General features: G+C 37.6%; 1 protein-coding gene across 1 annotated transcript in view; it reads right to left on the reverse strand.

The window, feature by feature from the left end:
* The window catches only part of sgl (UDP-glucose 6-dehydrogenase sgl), a 156,514-nt gene that overhangs the window by 14,657 nt on the left and 126,703 nt on the right, over positions 1 to 15,154 (reverse strand). The window contains exon 12 of the mRNA XM_090402533.1: positions 5,464 to 5,664. Coding sequence (XP_090258659.1) covers positions 5,488 to 5,664 — 177 coding nt within the window. The 3' untranslated portion in view covers positions 5,464 to 5,487. The remainder of the gene's footprint in view (positions 1 to 5,463; positions 5,665 to 15,154) is intronic.

Genomic DNA, 15,154 nt, shown 5'->3' on the forward strand with positions numbered 1-15,154 from the left:
TCAGGTGCAAACTTTGTTTGCTCACACTTGGATAAAGGATTAAACTAAAACTATTATTTTATTCTAAACAATAATGGTAGCATAAAAATCGCAAGAATTTGGATATCACATATTCAGCCCACATAAGTTCCTTCATATGTGTTCCTACCATCTATTCTGTTTTTTTTTTTTTTTGTCTAATTTATTTGCAAGTAATTATGTGAGAGTACGTTGCTCTCTAGCTTAATATATCTCTTAATGATTTGTAATCTAATAGATAGCAGGACTTTGATGTAGTAATGATTCTCCCCCCACTGGAGGTTAAGCCAGTGGTGTTAACTGTTGACCAAATTAATGTGACTGTGTAACGTAACTTGTTTCTTTGTGTATGTGTGTGGTGTGTACTCCATATGATGATCTCGATATGAAGGTTGAAATGTTAGGTAATTATTTTGGTTTATATTAAACTGAATTTTACTATAACATGGTAGTTGTTTCCATAATTTTTTTTTAATAATGAATACTTTATTGGGGTGCATAAGGGTCAAAGCTGTATAACTGAGAGGAGACCTCCACATAGCCTTTAAAGGAATGCGGAGAACCGACCAGGGCTTCTGACCTAATGTCCAATCCTCACCTTCTCGTGGTGCACCCTGTTGGGTATCTACTTGGATACTGAACAGACGAGGAATGGACTGGCAATTTGGGATTTAGCCGACCAAATTGTTTTCTTATTGGTTAAACCAAAATATAGAATGATGGTACAACATGACAAAATTTCATGCCGGCTGGGACGTCGCCCGGTTAAACAAGGCCCCCGTTGTTTTCGCCAGGGAACCAGGGTGAACAGTGAAAAGTCAGCTACTGGAACAAATCTGAAAATAAACCCCAACTCAACATCACCAGAGTTAAAGATTGGTACTATCAACGTAAGAAGCCTGAATGGCAAAGAAATGGAGCTAGCTGAGGAATTAGATAAGTACCAGATCGACATAATAGGAGTGACTGAAACAAAAAAGACCAAAACTGGTGAGATCTTTCTGAGCAATAAATACAAAATGTTATATTCAGGCAATGACAATCAAGGAAAAGAAGGAGTAGCCATAGTATTCAACACAAAATACGAGGCTAATCTTCTTGAATGGCAGTCAGTCTCAAGTAGAGTAATGTGGGCAAATATAAGAATGGGGAACTGGACAATGAGACTTATTTGTGCCTATGGTCCCACAGAAGGTTCTACTAAGGTAGAAGTGGAGGAATTTTTTGAGACTTTAGAAAAAGCAACTGACACAATGAAAAATTGGTTCTTGTTGGGGATCTAAATAGCAGAGTAGGAAATGATTGTGAGACATACAAAAATATTTTGGGAAAATTTGGAGAAAAGAGCAAAGCTAATAATAATGGCAAATATCTGTTGGATTTCTGCTCAGGACATGGACTGGTTATTACTAACACCATGTTCCAACATAAAAATGTGCACAAATTCACATGGAGAGAAGAGGCTAGGAATAAGAAAAGTTTCATTGACTATGTTATTGTTGATAGTGATGTTTTCTCCCTGGTGCAGGACACCAGAGTGTACAGAGGATTTGAAATTGGAAGTGATCACTATTTAGTCTTGACCAAGATAAAATTCAATTTCATATTGAAAAGAATAACATGTAAGAAAGTTTTAAAGCGAATAAAAGTTGAGCAGCTCTCAGATGTGAACTGTAGGCTAAAATACACAAAGATTGTTGAAGAAAAAATGAAAGAGTTTGAGAACAGTAATCAAACCTTGGAGATTCAGTGGCAAACTCTGAAGAAAACATTGACTGATTCTGCCAGAGAGGCATGTGGTGAGGTTAGCTGTAAGGATAAAAAAATCAGAACTCCCTGGTGGACACAGGAAGTTAAAGAGGCAGTGAAGGAAAAGAAGAAAGCATACCAAAAGTTCCTGTCAAATAAGTCAGCTTGTGCTCTTAGAGAATAAAGAGACAAATGCAAGAATGCTAAACACTGTGTAAAACTAGATAAACAAAAGTCATGGGAGGTCTTTGGCAAGAATATAGAAAATAAATATCAAGAAGGTGGCAAAATATTCTGGAGGTTGTTGAAGAAACTTAAGAATGGAGGAAAGAGTGCTGTAAAAGGAATTAGAGATGATAAAGGTGACATGAAAATGGGAGAAAAAGATATACTTGAAGTATGGAGTAATTACTTTGAAAAACTGCTAAATGAAACAAGCAGTGATGACAGCACAGTGGTAAAAAAACACTGACCAGGCATGCAGTCAGGAATACATATCCATACTAGAAGTAGAAAAAGCCATCAAAGGCTTGAAATGCGGAAAGGCAGAAGGAGTAGATGATATTCGACCAGAAATGCTGAAGTATGGTGGTATAAGAGTCTTACAGTGGCTGCACTGCATAGTTCAGAAAGCCTGGACAGAGGGACGAATTCCCAATGATTGGAGTATATCTCTTAGTACCCATATATAAAAAGGGAAATAAAACTGAATGTGAGAATTACAGAGGTATTTCCCTACTGAGTGTTCCTGGCAAGATCTATGCAAGTATACTTCAGAAACGGTTGAGAAGAATTGTGGAAGAAAAGCTCGGTGAAGAACAAGCTGGATTCAGGTCAAATAGAGGCTGTCAGGATCAGATCTTCACTTTACAACAAATAGTCGAGAAAGCATGGGAATATAACAAAGATCTGTATTTAAGTTTTGTCGATCTGGAAAAGGCATATGACAAGGTGCCATGAGAGAAGCTATTCAATACGCTTCAGTTATATGGTGTCAATGGGGCATTATATCAAGCAATACTTGGTCTTTATTTGAGTTGTAAGTCAGCAGTTAGAATTGAAGGAAGTACAGGAAGATGGTTTAATGTTAAATCTGGTGTGAGACAAGGATGTACAGGGTGTTCGGGATAAATTTGACAGTTTCGTAAGGAAAAAGAAAATCTTCTTTGTATCTATTAAATTTAATGAATTGACAAAAAAACATTACAGACAGAGTTAATTACAATACTATCAACAAGATTTACTCAAAATAACCACCATTAGCATCGATCACAGCTTCAATTCTGCTTCGGAACCTCGAACAAGCTGATGCTACAGTCTCCCTGGGAAGGGCCGCAAAAACTGTTTTAATTTTATCCATTAACTGGGCTTTTGTATTACTGGAAGTGCGATTGGTGTCTTTTTCAACTGCGCCCCATACAAAATAATCCATGGGGTTAAGGTCTGGGGAGTTTGGAGGCCAAACATTTGGACTGGTGAAGTCGTAGAAATTTTCAGACAACCATTTTTGACTTTTCCCAGAGGTGTGGCAAGGGGCCGAATCCTGCTGCCATACATACGGCCTACCATTGGCTACCCTTGTTATCCAGGCCTTGACTACAGTTAGCAACTCCACGAACAAAGCCCGAATTCCAATGCCAGGGTTCTTCAACACCTGTTCCTGCAGATTTGCGAGGAATTCTGCTGTACGAACGCAATCAGATCGTCTGCTAGGGATCTTTCTTCTTGCTACATCCTCGTAGTCACCATTGCAAGTCTCTAGTTCATGCCTGATTGTTTTTACTGTATTCAGGGAGCATTGGGCAGCAGTCGTAATATCCTTATTTTGATGGCGGGCACGAATCATCATGATACAAGTTATTCTCTTCCATGATTCAGGTGGGTTCCAGCTATCCATCCTTTCTGACATCTTGTATATGAATGAAGAAGGGTCCAAACTTTTAAATGAAGAGAAGTGTGTGTTAATACATGTAACTTACGGAAAAATATAATTAATTATAAATATGTCAAATTTATCCCGAACACCCTGTACATTATCCCCTCTACTATTCATTATCTATATGGATCACATTATGAAGGAAAGTGGTATTAAACATGATATCAAAATTGGAGATGTTAATGTCAGCTCTTTGCTTTATGCAGATGATGTTATACTTCTAAATAAATCCGCTACAAGTCTGCAAGATTCTCTGACTAGCTGTTATATATATTTGTTATATATATTTATATATATATCTCTGACTAGCTGTTGAATAGCTGTTGTAATAGATATGGTATGAAGGTCAGCAATAAAAAGACAAAGACAATGAAAATAGGCAGAATCATTGAAAATGTCAACTGTGTTGTGAATGGAGAACCTGTGGAACAAGTAAAACATTTCAGCTATTTGGGCACGATTTTTAGTGAAGATGGTAAATTAAATATAGAAATAGACAACAGAATCAGCAAAGCTGGTATCGTGGGAAGTCAATTGAATAAATTCATATGGAATAAGAGAGAAATCAGTCGGAACAATAAATTAGCTGTGTACAAGACAGTGTTCAAACCAGTTTTAACTTATGGATCTGAGAGCTGGCTCAGAAGTAGAACACTTGACCAAAGACTAGAGACCACAGATATGAGAGTCCTGAGAAAGATTATAGGCATGAACAGATGGCATCAATGGCAATATCATATTAAAAACGAGGATATTAGGAAAGAACTTGACATTGTCAGCATCCAGGAATGCGTTAGCAGAGCAAATCTTAGGTGGTACGTCACTTAAACAGAATGGGCGAAGAAAGATTAGCAAAACAAGTGTTCTCTGCCAGGTTGGCAGCAAAACGACCCAGAGGAAGACCAGGATATAGCTGGATTGATACGGTACAAAATGCTTTAGATGATAGAAATATAAGATCTGATAATGTGGGAGTCTTGACAAGTAACAGACTGATTTAGAGGAAAATTGTAGATAGGAAATTAATAATGATGTAATTTTTTTCATGTAGTACTATCATATCCTGTACACCCCTTGAGGGTACATGGCAGGAATTTGATGATGATACTTTATTCCTACCTAAATTTCATCCAAGCCAACCTTTCTCTATGCTTATCACATAGACAAAGGAAAAAAAAAACACAACACAGCAAAACCTCACTGGTCTTAACTCTCACTGTCTCCAATGAGATGTTGCATCAATCAGATTGAAACAAAATCAGCTGCTAATAACTTTATAGTTATTAGGACTACTTTATATTTTAATGTTTTCAATTAATAATAATTATAATGTATATAATAAATATAATATAATTATAATAATTGATATTTTAATGTATTTTAATATAATATGCAATAGAAACAGAATATCAATTATACCTTTTATGTGAGATGATTTATCTATTTATTCAAATTCTCAATGTAAGGTCACTTTCAGATTCAGTTTTCAATGATGCATACAAAACAACTTCATTCTTTTCAGCAAAGAAACTTTTGTAAATTTTACTAGCATCACCACATTTTATAATAATATTAATACATGTAAATTAAATCTGACATTAATACAACTTAGATTCATAATTTTATGGTAGTTGTTTTGCATCAAATGAGTCACACTACCAAGTGGTGGAAAGTTCTAATGCCTAGCTTATGAATTACACAGTATAATAACAAGTTTTAAAAAAAAGATGGTTCTTTTTAGTCAAAGAAATATAACTTACATTGTAATTAACAATAAAACTACATTAGCAAACAAGATGATCAGCAAAATTTCGGTTAATGGAAGGACGACATGTTTTCATTCCTATAGTTTCTACATGGAATCCAATGGACTGGAGTTTCTTAACATTCAGCATCTTTCGACCATCAAATAAGAAGGCTGGTTTAAACATGTTATTATAGATCTTCTTATAGTCCAAAAGCTAAGAAATACATAACAAGTTATCAGGTATCACCATATATGAGTACATAGATATGGATATTATATATATATACATATGCACGCACGCATGCACACACACACACACAAAGCAGGACATAAAATTTTTTCATGCCCCCTGCCCAAATTTCTTTGTACTCCTCCATGCTGAATTATTAAGTGCCCACTTAGCTTCTACCATCTCTTGCATCTTCTCAATATTTCTTTTATCTTCTTGTATTTTCTGTTTAGGGGGATACCATTCAAATATTTCTTGCGACCACTTTTGAGCGTTACTTCTTGCAACATATAATTAAGTGGAGTAAAAGGGTGGATGAGATGATTGTGATGGTGGGCACGAATGAGGTTGAGGTTGTGTGGAAGACTGAGAGAGGGAAGATTGTGTGTGTTGGCCAGGTATGATAATGCAGAGAAGAGCATCAATGATGAATAGTATAATAGCCAAAATGTGTCAAAAGAGAAGCTTGGAATATGTGGAGGGCATTTGAGGATAGAAATGGAGAGAATGCTGTTCTCTGAATGAGTCAGCATGTCAATGCAGGGAAACTAGAATTATCAGGATGGATGGTAGCAGGAGTGGCCTCTTGTGGGAATAGGTGGTTGGGGAAAAGGGGGAATACATTGGTTAATGCTGAATCCAGTGGAGCTTGGAGAGAATAATGATAGGTATAGAAACAGTGACAATGCCTTGATTATTTATACTAATTATCTGGAACAAAGAAAATAAACTGGTGGCACTGATAGCATCAGACTGTGCAAAGATCATTGGGATCTCTAAACTTGGTTGACAGAGGTTGATACACTGACAAGAAAGGAAGGGAAAATGTGGTGGTGGTGGAGTACTGCTTATGATAAGTGATGACTTTTGTCCTCTCAGAGTGGAGAATTTGGAGGGCAATGGTACTAATGGTTTCAAGAGTATACGGTGAGAGATAAAGGTGGGTAGGTGAGGGGGGGGTGTTACTGCAAGCCAGGGAGCACAGAGGGTGAGGAGCAGGAGATGTTTAGGCAGCTGAGTTTGGTAAGGGCAAGAGGAATGATTGTTACGGGAGATTTTAACTACAGCAGTATAAACTGGGAAGAGGAAACTGCATGTAGTAATAAGGGAATGGAATTTTTAGAATTCTTGAGAGACAAATGTCTCAGGCAGCATGTAGAAGGAACACAGGGTTCAAGCGTTTTGGATTTGGTCATAGCATCAGAAGACCCAATTATAACTGAGATAGCATCTCTTCCCCCACTTGGAGAAAGTGACCATGTGGTTTTGATTTGGAAGATGAATAGACATGCAGGAGTATCAAAGAAAAAGGAAAGCATGTGGAATTATAAAGCAGGTGATTATAATAGTCTATCAACTTGGGGCAGTTCCATGGAAGGAGAAATTGGAAGGGTGAGATATCATTAGTGCTTGGGAACTTGTGAAGGAATATTTATTAGCAGAAATAGAAAGCTGTATACAGTGAGTGAAGAAGAGAACACAATTTGGTGTAGAGTGGATGACAAACAATATCAAACAGGAACTAGAAGCAAAAAATAGGTTATGAAAGAGATATAAGGAGAGGAGGTGGAGAGCAGATGCATGAAGAATATGAAACTCAGGCCAGGAAAGTGACTAGTATGATAAGGAAGGCAAAACTGGAATTATTATTACGGGTATCTGCATGGAGTCAGTAGACGCATCGCGGGAGACCCAAACTAGCAAAACAATATCTGTCATATCTCTTCTTGAATTCATTTACAGAGAAAGAGCTCACAACTAAGTCAGGCAATGAATTCCACTCATTCACCACCCTCCAGACAAAAAACCTTGTTATGACACTCTTGTTAACCACACTCTTCTTTAATTTCCAGGGATGACCTCTTGTTCTTCCATCACTATCACACAGCTGAAACATTTCCCCTGCATCAATCCTATAAAAACCTTTCAGTAATTTAAATGTTTCTATCATATCCCCTCTTCTCTGCCTATCAACCAACCTCTGCAATCCACAAGCTCTCAATCTATCAATGTAAGGAGCATTTTTTACACACCAACTTAGTCACTCTTCTCTGAACCCTCTCCACAGCCTCCTCATCTCCAAGGAATCCAGGTGACCAGACCTGAGCACAGTAATCCAAATGTGGAAGCATCAACGCTTTATAAAGGGGAATAATAACCTCTTTATCTCTGGATGTCAGTGTGTTCCTCAACAACCAAGTAATCCTATGTGCAATCTTGGACACCTTAGCAATGTGTCCTCTGAACTTCATCTCCCTATCTACCAACACCCCTAAGTCCCTAGCCTCATCAATCTCTTGGAGTACTGTTCCATCAATGTAGTACACAGCTGGTAATCTTTTAATCCCAAAATGCAAGACTTTACACTTTTCTACACTGAACTGACATCCATTATCTTTTGCCCATTCTACCAGCTTATTTAAATCATCCTGCAAACTTTCAACATCAGCTTGATTTTTTATTGTGCTACCCAACTTTGCATCATCAGCAAACAACTGAATATCTTCCTGTAAGCCATTTCCTATATCATTTATATACAAATTAAACAAGAATGGCCAAACAGAGCCCTGAGGCACACCACTGGTCATCTGCCTCATCCTGGACTCGGCTCCTCCATCCACCACCTTCTGGTATCTCTCCCTGAGCCATTCTCCTATCCATATCACCAATTTAGTATCCATTCCCATCTGCTCCAATTTGCGTAACAGTGTTCCATGGGGTATCCTGTCAAAAGCCTTAACAAAATCCAGAAGTACCACTGTGTAGCCAGTTCCTTTGTCCAACTCAGATGTCATTCTATTATGAAAAGTTAATAGATTGCTAAGGCAGGATCTACCTTTAACAAAACCATGTTGGCCTCTATAGAGTATCATATCCTGATCTACCCATTCTTGAATTTTTTCTTTAACCAACTTTTCCAATACTTTTACCACTACTCCTGAGATGGTGATTGGTCTGTAATTAACTACCGCAGTTTTAGAGCCACCCTTATGCAAAGGAATCACTTTGCCTAACTTCCGCTCCCTAGGGACCATACCAGAGTTCAAACTTAAATTAAATATCCAAGTAAGAGGGGTTGACAATTCATTTGCACCCACTAAAGTTATCCTTCCGAAGTCATTCTTCCTTTTACTTGCCACATAGCGGAAGAACTCTTTGGGATTACCCTTGATCTCTTTGGCTAAGGTCTTCTCATAATCTGATTTAGCTTTTCTTACCATGCTGGTAACCATCCTAGTTTGAGCCTTGTACTGCTCATGGGTGTACTGATTGCCTTTCTCCTTGTAAATTCTCCATAACATTTTCTTTTTTTTCCGGTCAAGCTTGATACTACTGTTCATCCATCTAACGCCTGCCTTGTTTGACTTCCTGACTATGGGGACACAAACTGATATTGTTTTCCTCAGATACCTGCTGATTTTATCCCATGCACTGCTAACATCTTTCCCCTGCAATATGTTCTGCCATGGAATGGCTGCAAGCTCGCTCCGAAGCTTGTTATAATTGCCTAACCTGTAGTTCCGTATATACCCCTTCTTAAAGAAAAATCCACAGATTTTGCAACCTCCCAAGTCAATACCACATGATCGCTTTCACCAATTGGAAGTAACGAGGGCACCTTACTTATGCATATATCCTCTGAACCAATAACCAGGTCCAACACTCTCACACCAAGTGTCCCTTCAGTTATGTGCTGTTTCAAGTAATTATCTCGTGGAAGATGTATGAACTCCACTTCCTTTTTTTGCTATGTGATATTTCCTCCTTCCAATTTGTATCACCATAATTAAAATCCCCCATAATAATCACTAAACCTGCACTCGTTGCTTTCTTTTAGGGTTACACGGTGATCAGCACTCATATTTGTAGATTTAGGGACTCAAAAACACACGTGTTGAACAGATTATTTTATTAATTACAAATAAAATAAAACTTGATGTTTCGACCTCTATATCGAGGTCATCATCGGAAGAATACAACTGTATGCAGAACCAAGCTACATGCTCATGCTTTCTATATCAGTAAACTAAATCTACGCAGTTAATAAATCTTTTTTCTAGCCTGACCTCTAGTGATAGAAAAGAAAAACAAATAAATAAATAAAAAAAAAAAAAAAAAAAAAAAAAAAAAAAAAATATATATATATATATATATATATATATATACATTATAAATAGATAAATGCAACTACAATAAACTGTTAGAGTCCTCATGTATTAATATTCTGGATAGTTACAAAATGATTTCTTTCAGTTGCTATTGAATGTTCTAAACACTTCACCAGGTTGTCTTCTTGTAGTGGGAATTTTTCTAATGCTAGTTTAGGATGTTATACAGGTTGTAGATGGGTCCTCCACATTCTTGAAATGGTGAGGCCATCATTTTTGTTGAGATTTGGGTTGTGTTTGAGCATTTCACAAGACTCTTTAAATTTTCTCTCAAACCAGGTTTTGGTGCGGTGTAGGGACTTGGTATTTTTCCAGTCAATTCTATGGTATGTTTGGAGTGCATGGTCAGAAAGGCCTGTTTTACCGAAGTGGAGGTATTTAATGTGTCGTTTGTGTTCGTCTTGTCTGATTGGGATAGTTCGCCCTGTTTCCCCTATGTATGGTATGTTACATGTGCAGTGTATTTTGTATACCCCTGGGTGTGCTAGGTGTGGAAGAGGATCTTTAGAGGAACTGAGTAGGTGTCTTAGCTTATTTGGGGTTTTAAAGGTGGTTTTAATGTTGTATTTGCGAAGTGTTCTGTCTATTTTTTCAGAAATGCCTCTAACATAAGGAATGGCAATAGCATTCTTGAAATCTTTTTTGTTCTTACTGGTGTCTTTATGGAGGATCTTGTGAATAGTTTTTTTATTGTATCCATTTTTGATAAATGTTTGGTTGATGATTTTGTATTCTTGGTTTAGAGCCTGTTCATTTGAACAGATAGTTAGGGCTCTGTGTTTAAGGGTGCTTATGACACCTAATTTTTGTGTTGGGTGGTGGTAAGAATTTTTGTGTATGTATTGGCCTGTGTGTGTAGGTTTGCGGTAAACTGAGAAGGAGAGACAGCCAGAGGGAAGACGTGTGACAAGTGTGTCTAGGAAAGGAAGAGAGTCATTTTTTTCCATTTCAATGGAATTGGATACGTTTGTGTTGTTTGTTTAGGTGGCTAAGGAATGTATTTAGAGCTTCGCGGCCGTGGGGCCAAATGGCGAAAATATCGTCGACGTATCTGAGCCAGATTTTGGGCTTTAGACATGCTGTCTCTAGAGCCTGTTGCTCAAAGTCTTCCATATAAAAGTTAGCTATTGGGGGAGAAAGTGGTGAGCCCATGGCTGTACCTTCTTTTTGAAGGTAAAAATTGTTTTGCCATACGAAATATCCGGAGCGGAGTACGTGGGCAAAAAGGGCCGTGATGTCATGTGGAAATATGTTCTGTAGGAGCAAGATCGTGTCATTGATTGGGACATTGGTGAAAAGGGAAGTTATGTCAAAGCTGACTAATAAATCTTGGTCGGTGAGTGTAATGTTTTTGATTTTACTGATGAAATGTTGTGTATTTTTTATGTAGGAAGGGGACTGACCTACCAATTCCTTGAGTGTGGCAGCTAATTTTTTTGCTAAGTGATAATTTGGGCTGTCAATTCCTTCAACGATTGGGCGAAGTGGTGTGCCAGATTTGTGTATTTTTGGCAGGCCATAAATTCTGGGCGCACGGGCATACTGAGGTATTAATTTCTTTGTCGTTTCTTCGGACCATGTGTGGACGGATTTGATTAATTCAGTTGTTTTCTTTTTGTTACGTTTTGTGGGATTGTAGTTAACCTTTTGGTAGGTGTTATGGTCCGATATTAACTGGTTCATTTTTTCTATGTATGTAGTATAGGACGGTGGAATTGCCTTTATCGGCTTTCGTTATTATAATATCCTGGTTATTTTTTAAGGATTTAAGTGCAAGATTTTCGGTTTTGTTTATGTTGGTGTTTAGTTTTTTGTTAGAATTTAGTATACACGATGTTTCCATTCATATTTTATCAGCCAGAATGGTGGGGAGGGATCGTAAACCTCTCTCGATATGATACACGATATCAAGTTTGTTCACTGACCTCGGAGCAATGGCGTAGTTCAAACCTTTCTTTAGCAGCGAGAGTTCACCTTCGGTGAGAACATGGTTTGATAGGTTGATAACTGAGCATTGATCCGATGGTGGTTGGTGGCTCCTAACATTGTTTGTGGGCGATTGGTTGCTCCTTATGACATCGGTTTGTGGTTGGCTGTTCCTTTCGTAATGGCGTCTTGATGATCTTGTGCTTTTCTGTTGTTGTAGGGCTTGAAATTTCATTATTAGTTTTTCTTTATTTTTCAGTAGTGAGTGCTTGGCCGAGTCGTCGGTGATCCTATCTAGAATCTCCCAAATTTCTGGAATAACGTAGTCAGATAATTCAAATTTAAGTTGCAGAACTTTGGTTTGGGTGGATGCTAGATTTTTACGTGCCTCGTGGATTTGTTCTCGTAATAAGGCTTTTTCCAACCGGGCATAAATACGGAGCGCTTTGGTTGATTTAAACTTCTTTTTTAGTTTAATGCAGTTTGGAATTATGTTGCTGTCTCTACATCGTTTCAAAAAGGCTAGTCGATTTGTTAATAAAGAAACACGTATCTTCAGCTTACCGTAGAGGCTGCACTGCTTGTGGGTCACATCTCCATGGATTATGATAATTCTTTCTTTTAGGGTTACACGGTGATCAGCACTCATATTTGTAGATTTAGGGACTCAAAAACACACGTGTTGAACAGATTATTTTATTAATTACAAATAAAATAAAACTTGACGTTTCGACCTCTATATCGAGGTCATCATCGGAAGAATACAACTGTATGCAGAACCAAGCTACATGCTCATGCTTTCTATATCAGTAAACTAAATCTACGCAGTTAATAAATCTTTTTTCTAGCCTGACCTCTAGTGATAGAAAAGAAAAACAAATAAATAAATAAAAAAAAAAAAATAAAAAAAATAAATAAAAAAAAAAATATATATATATATATATATACATTATAAATAGATAAATGCAACTACAATAAACTGTTAGAGTCCTCATGTATTAATATTCTGGATAGTTACAAAATGATTTCTTTCAGTTGCTATTGAATGTTCTAAACACTTCACCAGGTCACCAGGTTGTCTTCTTGTAGTGGGAATTTTTCTAATGCTAGTTTAGGATGTTATACAGGTTGTAGATGGGTCCTCCACATTCTTGAAATGGTGAGGCCATCATTTTTGTTGAGATTTGGGTTGTGTTTGAGCATTTCACAAGACTCTTTAAATTTTCTCTCAAACCAGGTTTTGGTGCGGTGTAGGGACTTGGTATTTTTCCAGTCAATTCTATGGTATGTTTGGAGTGCATGGCTGATTTGCTGATGCATGAATTCAATATCTCCTCCTGTACTCCCTGGCAGCAGCAGCAGCATCCAACTGTATATTTGGTTGCATTGGTCACTATTTCGCACCAGACTGCCTCAGATGAACTCTCAATTCACATGTCTATCATCTTGATATACTACTTTCTTTGGCTGCAACACATCAGCTATCATCAACAGTACTTCTCCCCCTGTTCTATCTTCTCTATCCTCCCTGAAAATATTGTACCCATCACATTCAATTCCAGTGACCACATCTTCTACTGACAGCCAAGTTTCATTAATGCCTACAACTTTTGGTGAGATTGCACTGACTAATGCCAAAAATTCTTCTCTCTTATTTCGAATGCTTCTTGCATTGGTGTACAAAAGTTGCAGATTCCCTCTAGATCTTGTACCGGCTTTAGAACTGATATATAAGTCACTAATTTCAATAGTCCCATGCCGATTTTTATTCCCTCTCTTCTGCAATTTATTCTGTGAATAAGGATCAATAAATATACAATCAGTGCTCAAGTTTCTCTCTCTTGCACTCAACCTTTTCAATATTAGTTTCCCTGCCAAATTACTTCAACTTGTTCAGAAAACAGTAACTTCTTCAATCGCTTATGTCCTTCTATGTTCAGATGCAGCCCATCTCTAGCATACAACTGTCTGTTTCCTTCAAACACACTCCAAACATCAACAAATTCCAGACCTCTTTTTTTGCACATCTTGCAATCATATCATTCATTATCATCGCTCATATACTTCACTCGTAATTGTCAAAACAAGGCAGCACACACATTATCCTCCCATTGACACTTTTCCTCTTCACAATATCTAACAATGTTCTTAAATCTTTTCCTACCCGATTTATACCACCACTCAGGTCATTTGTACCAACCATAACTATCATCTTGTCTGCTTCATGCCCTCTCTTTATTGCTAAAGCCATTCTTTCTATTGTCCCACCAGCTAAGCACTCCTCATGCATACCACTCTCCATACCCTTAATAATAGAATCACCATATATCTTACCACTCTTAAATTCATTCAAGTCCACACAAGCGTCACTCATGGACTCATTTTCATTGAGTAATGAAACGTTCCTAGTTTCATTACTCAGCACTCTATTACTTACCCCCCCCCACTCTCACGGCATCTTGTTTCTTCTAGGCCTATTGTGGTTTTATTTTGTTGACTCCCAATCACTCCCATACTATTTATTACTGCATCATTCACCAAAGACTCACCCATACGTAATCCTGTTCCAGTTACTTCAGCTAAAGTAATCTCTATAGTCCTAATTTCTCTGTATAACACATTAAACTCAATTTTAACTTCCAGTATCTCCTTACTGAGCACTTCCAATTCCTCATGCAGAAGATGAAGGTCATTTTTTATTTTCATGAACGCCCGCTGAAGTTCTTCCGCTACGGTCCCAATGTCAGCTTCCATTTCTAAATGCTCTAGCCTATCCCGACACTTCTCACACACATCGACATTTTCGTTCTTCTCATTTAGCCAGACCGACCACAGATCCTTTACATTCTTCGGCGCATACATGTAGCAGTTTCCGCAACGCATCCATTGCGAAAAATCTAACGCTGAGCCAGCCTTTCGTGCAGAAGTAGAAGTCCTGCACACCACTGACATACGTTTCTTGTTGGACACAATCTTTACACGTTGAAGTAGTGAAACAAACAGCAGTGAAAACACAATATATACAACACAGTTCCAAACAATAACACCACTGAAGGAGACTTCAGTGGTGTTATTGTTTAGAACGATGTACAACTGCAGCACAATTTGAGACAAAAAGCTATACTATATTTAAATTTAAAAACACGCTTTCTAGCCTAACTAAACACGACCACCACATTCACCAAGGACACTAGCGCCACAATAGGAATATAAGAAGAGATTGGCCTGAGATCCAAAGAAAATCCTAAAGAATTTTTTAGCTATGTGGTCAGTAGGAGGAGAAATGACTGTGGAAGAATGACATTGTTGGATAAATATTTTTCTAATGTTTTTCATCTTCTGCCCTTTGCAAATTCTCCATTATGCAAAGGACATAATGG

Source organism: Typopeltis vanoorti, chromosome 13 (assembly GCF_054136105.1).
Source record: "Typopeltis vanoorti isolate ZY-2024b chromosome 13, IOZ_Tvanoo_1.0, whole genome shotgun sequence".
Lineage (NCBI taxonomy): Eukaryota > Metazoa > Arthropoda > Arachnida > Uropygi > Thelyphonidae > Typopeltis > Typopeltis vanoorti.